At 40.9% G+C, this 4,319-nt stretch overlaps 1 protein-coding gene across 1 annotated transcript in view; it reads left to right on the top strand.

Annotated features, from left to right (window-relative positions):
* The window catches only part of LOC128364245 (NACHT, LRR and PYD domains-containing protein 3-like), a 14,557-nt gene extending 10,238 nt beyond the window's left edge, over positions 1-4,319 (top strand). The window contains exons 9-11 of the mRNA XM_053324785.1: positions 1,659-1,740; positions 3,484-3,936; positions 4,168-4,319. Coding sequence (XP_053180760.1) covers positions 1,659-1,740; positions 3,484-3,936; positions 4,168-4,319 — 687 coding nt within the window. The remainder of the gene's footprint in view (positions 1-1,658; positions 1,741-3,483; positions 3,937-4,167) is intronic.

The following is a 4,319-nucleotide window of genomic DNA, read 5'->3' on the forward strand; positions in this document are numbered from 1 at the left end:
TGTACGGTCAACTAGAACCCAGTTCCTCACTGCTGTCACCAAGTGCTGCTCATGGGCGAATGTTGAGTCTCTTTAAATTAAGGCAAGGCAGTTTTATTTATATAGTGCATTTCATACACAATGGCAACTCAAAAATAAAAAATAAAATACAGCATGAAATAATGATTTGCTTTAAATTATACTTAAAATTAAACAAATTAAATAAAATTAAAGAGTCCAGTCTAGACCTGCTCTATGTGAAAATTGCCTTAAGGCTGGAAATGCTATTTTATGTCTGTTTTTTGTTTGTTTGTTTTTGTTTAGTTTAGTTTAGATTTTGGTTACAAAGGCCAGAATTACGTATATGCTTAATATTATTTTCAAGCTTTATTTTGTGGAGTGTACTTCTTCTGTTAGTTTTTGCTTTATCTTCCTTTAAATCACTTCTTCAAACTCATTTTAATCCACTGATCTACCACTTATTTATTTTTATGTACTGTATACATCTTACATTTGAACCTTCAGTGTGTTTTACTGTTTTTTTTTCTTGCTGTATATTTGTTAGTTGAGTTTTTAGTCCAATTGAAGTCTTTTGTATTTCAATATTCTAAACAATATAACTTTTGATAAAATCCATCACATTGAAATTCAGTATATTTGTGGTTGTTGTTGTGAGAGCTACAAATGGTCAATATTGTCAGGTTGGAAATGTTATTTAATGTGTTTTAGTGAATCAAGCCAGATGAACATATATTCTTGTTATTATGGGTTTAATCTTTATGTTGTAGAGTGTAGTTCTTCTGTTCCGCCAGCAGGGGGAGGATCCACCAAAACAAGCTAGTTCGTCTCCTCAGACAGAGAACAGCCTGCTGAATGAACACTAACGTCTCCTGTCTCTGCTTTTCTTCTATAACACAGGTTAGTCATGTGTGTCAACGTGTCACAACTTATCACTAAAGACATTTTAAATCTCTCTGATGTGTTTCAGACCGAGTTTAAGCTAGAAAACTGTTAGAAACGTTTTGAATTGAAATGGAGCTTCGTAGAGTTTAGCTAGCTCCCGTCATTAACCCTTGTGTCGTCCTCCCGGGTCAAATTGACCCCGTCTTATTCTTCTTTCCTCCCTTCCTTCCTTCCGTCTGTACTTCCTCCATCCCCCTTTCTTCCATCATTCTTTCCTTCCCTCCTTCCTCCCTCCTTTCCTTCCTTCCTTCTTTCCTCCCTCCCTCCTTCCTCCCTTCCTTCCTTCCTCCCTCATTTCCTTCCTTCTTCCTCCCTCCGCTCCATCCTTCCTTCCTTCTTTTCTCCCTCCCTCCTTTCCTTCCTTCTTTCTTTCCTTTCCTCCCTTCCTTCCTTCCTCCCTCCTTTCCTTCCTTCCTTCCTTCTTTCCTCCCTCCTTCCTTCCTTCCTTCTTCCTTCTTTCCTTTCCTTTCCTCCCTTCCTTCCTCCCTTCTTCCTTCCTTCCTTCCTTCCTCCCTCCTTCCTTCATCCCTCCTTTCCTTTCCTTTCCTTTCCCTCCTTCCTCCCTCCTTTCCTTCCTTCTTTCCTTTCTTCCTTCCTCCTTCCTTTTCTTCCTTATTCCTCCCTCCCTCGTAATTTAATATTCTTAATAATGTAAATGACCAAATGTGTTTCTATAATGTGTTCTTGTGTTATGAAGTGTGTGCATGTGATTGCAGGTCAGGACCAGCAGAGGGCTCCAGTGTTATTGGTATGAGGGAATGATGAAGAGCAGCATGATGATGAAGAGCAGCATGCAGAGTATGTACAGTGGTATTGGTATCAGGGAAAGAAGAAAAGAAAGCAAAGGAGCAAGGAAGGAAAGGGAGAAAGAAAGGAAAAGAAAATGGATGGAAAAGGATGGAAGGAAACAAAGAAGGAAAGAAGTAAGAAAGGGAGGAAGGAAAGAAGGACAGATGACAGGAGGGTAGGAAGGAAAAGAAGACAGGAAGGAAAGTGGGCCGGATTGCACCCCTTGGCGGGCCGGTTCTGGCCCACGGGCCTCATGTTTGACACCCCTGGTATGAGGGAATGATGAAGAGCAGCATGCAGAGTATGTAGAGCTCAGCTATGAGAGACAGAACCTGTCCATGTTATCATGTGTCTCTGATAGTTTCAGCAATAAACACAACTCTACTGAAGGTAAAGTCTCTGCCTCTCATCATTGATATCACACAATATCACACTTTATATTTAGTAAAGTCTTTTATTTGTGCAGTTAAACAGAAAATGAGATTAATATAGTGTTAAAGTTACTGGTAAAGTATATTTTGGAAGCTGGTTACAAACAATGTGTTTTAGTTCATAAAGACTTTACAGTAATATTTGGTAAGTGAACTATTACTGGTAGATGTAACAGCAGAGCTTTGATTGTTGCTGAAATATTGGATCATTTGAACATTTATTGAAATGAAAGCATGTGAGAAGTTTAGAGGGAAGAATCAGTATTTGGTGGAGCTGTTAACAACTCATAGACATCTGAAATGTGAGTCGACTACACACTGCTGACTGGTTTCATCTTTAACAATGTGTTGGATTTAAAGTACTAGTACCTCTAACTGTACTACAGTAAAGTACTAGTACCTCTAACTGTACTACAGTAAAGTACTAGTACCTCTAACTGTACTACAGTAAAGTACAAGTACCTCTAACTGTACTACAGTAAAGTACTAGTACCTCTAACTGTACTACAGTAAAGTACTAGTACCTCTAACTGTACTACAGTAAAGTACAAGTACCTCTAACTGTACTACAGTAAAGTACTAATACCTCTAACTGTACTACAGTAAAGTACTAGTACCTCTAACTGTACTACAGTAAAGTACTAGTACAGTCTGGATAATCTTTGGTTTTTATTCATCATTAATTCTCATCACTCAGGTGTCTCGTGTTATTTGGACTGAAACTTTAAACAGTAAAATGTTTCTACTGATCTATAAAAACATATTTATCTCTTTTACTCGTCACTTTATTGTAAACTCAGGACTTTTGTCCATGTCGGGATCCTGTAGGAATGATAACTCTTTATTTTCCAGTGATCTGATTGGTCGGTGGTCTGGAGCAGGTTGACTGTTCAGCATCAGTTGCCGTGGTGATTTATCCGGTTTAACAGTGACTCCAGTAAACCTGAGTTAATCCCAAACAGAGCCGGTTAATTTAATCCAGACTGCTGAAGACTCACAGAGTTTACGTCTGGTTCTTCATCACAGCGCTGTAAACACATCAGGAACGACACTTTACTCTTCTTCATGTGTAGAAAACAACGCAGTAACATAAAGTGTAGTATAAAGTACACAGTGACAATACTCCCATAGGATATTACATCACAAGAGAACAGGAGCTGTGTCTGAAATCACTCCGTATTTACTACACAGTGCTCTACATTTACCTTCCACCATTTTATGTGAGTGTTGAATGACTGTGTAAAAATCTCCACTAAACACTCATCACCTGCTTTATTAGGTTCACCTGTTCAACTGCTCCTTAACTCAAATATCTAACCAGCCAATCACACGTCAGCAACTCAGCTCATTTATTCATGTAGACGTGGTGAAGACGAGCTGCTGAAGTTCAAACTGAGCATCAGAACGAAGAAGAACGTTGGTTTAAGAGACTGTGAACGTGATCTAGAACCATCTCAGGGTTTACAGAGGACGCTCCCAAAAAGAGGAAAATGCCTTGTTGATGCCAGAGGTCAGAGGTCAGAGGTCAGACTGGTTGGAGATGATAGAAAGGAAACAGTCCCTCAAATAACTCCTCATTACAACCGAGGTCTGCAGAAGACCGTCTCTGAAGGCTCAACATGTGGAAGCTTGAAGCAGACGGGATCCAGCAGCAGGAGACCAGACCGGGTTCCTCTCAGCTCAGAACAGGAAACTGAAGATCACCAAAACTGGACGATAGAAGACTGGAAGAACGTCGGCGGGTCTGATGAGTCTCTGCTGCCACATTCAGACGGTCGGGTCAGAACATGAAGCATGGATCCATCCTGCCTGGTATCAGCGGGTCAGGCTGCTGCTGGGGGGGTCATGGTGTAGGAGGGGGTAGGGGAGTTCCTGGCACACTTTGGACCCTTTAGTACCACCTGAGCATCATTTAAAGACCACAGCCCACCTGAGTGCTGCTGCTGACCATGTCCATCCCTTTAAGACCACAGTGGACCATCTTCTAACGCTCCATGTCCCAAAGCTCAGACCCTCTCAGACCGGTTTCTGGAACATGACGATGAGTTCACTGGACTCAAAGATCTCAGTCTAACAGAGCAGCTTTGGGATGAGGTGGAACAGGAGATTGTCATCATGGCTCTGCAGCAGCTGTGTGATGTCATCATGTTAATATGA

This window comes from Scomber japonicus, chromosome 9 (assembly GCF_027409825.1).
Source record: "Scomber japonicus isolate fScoJap1 chromosome 9, fScoJap1.pri, whole genome shotgun sequence".
In the NCBI taxonomy this organism is placed as follows: domain Eukaryota; kingdom Metazoa; phylum Chordata; class Actinopteri; order Scombriformes; family Scombridae; genus Scomber; species Scomber japonicus.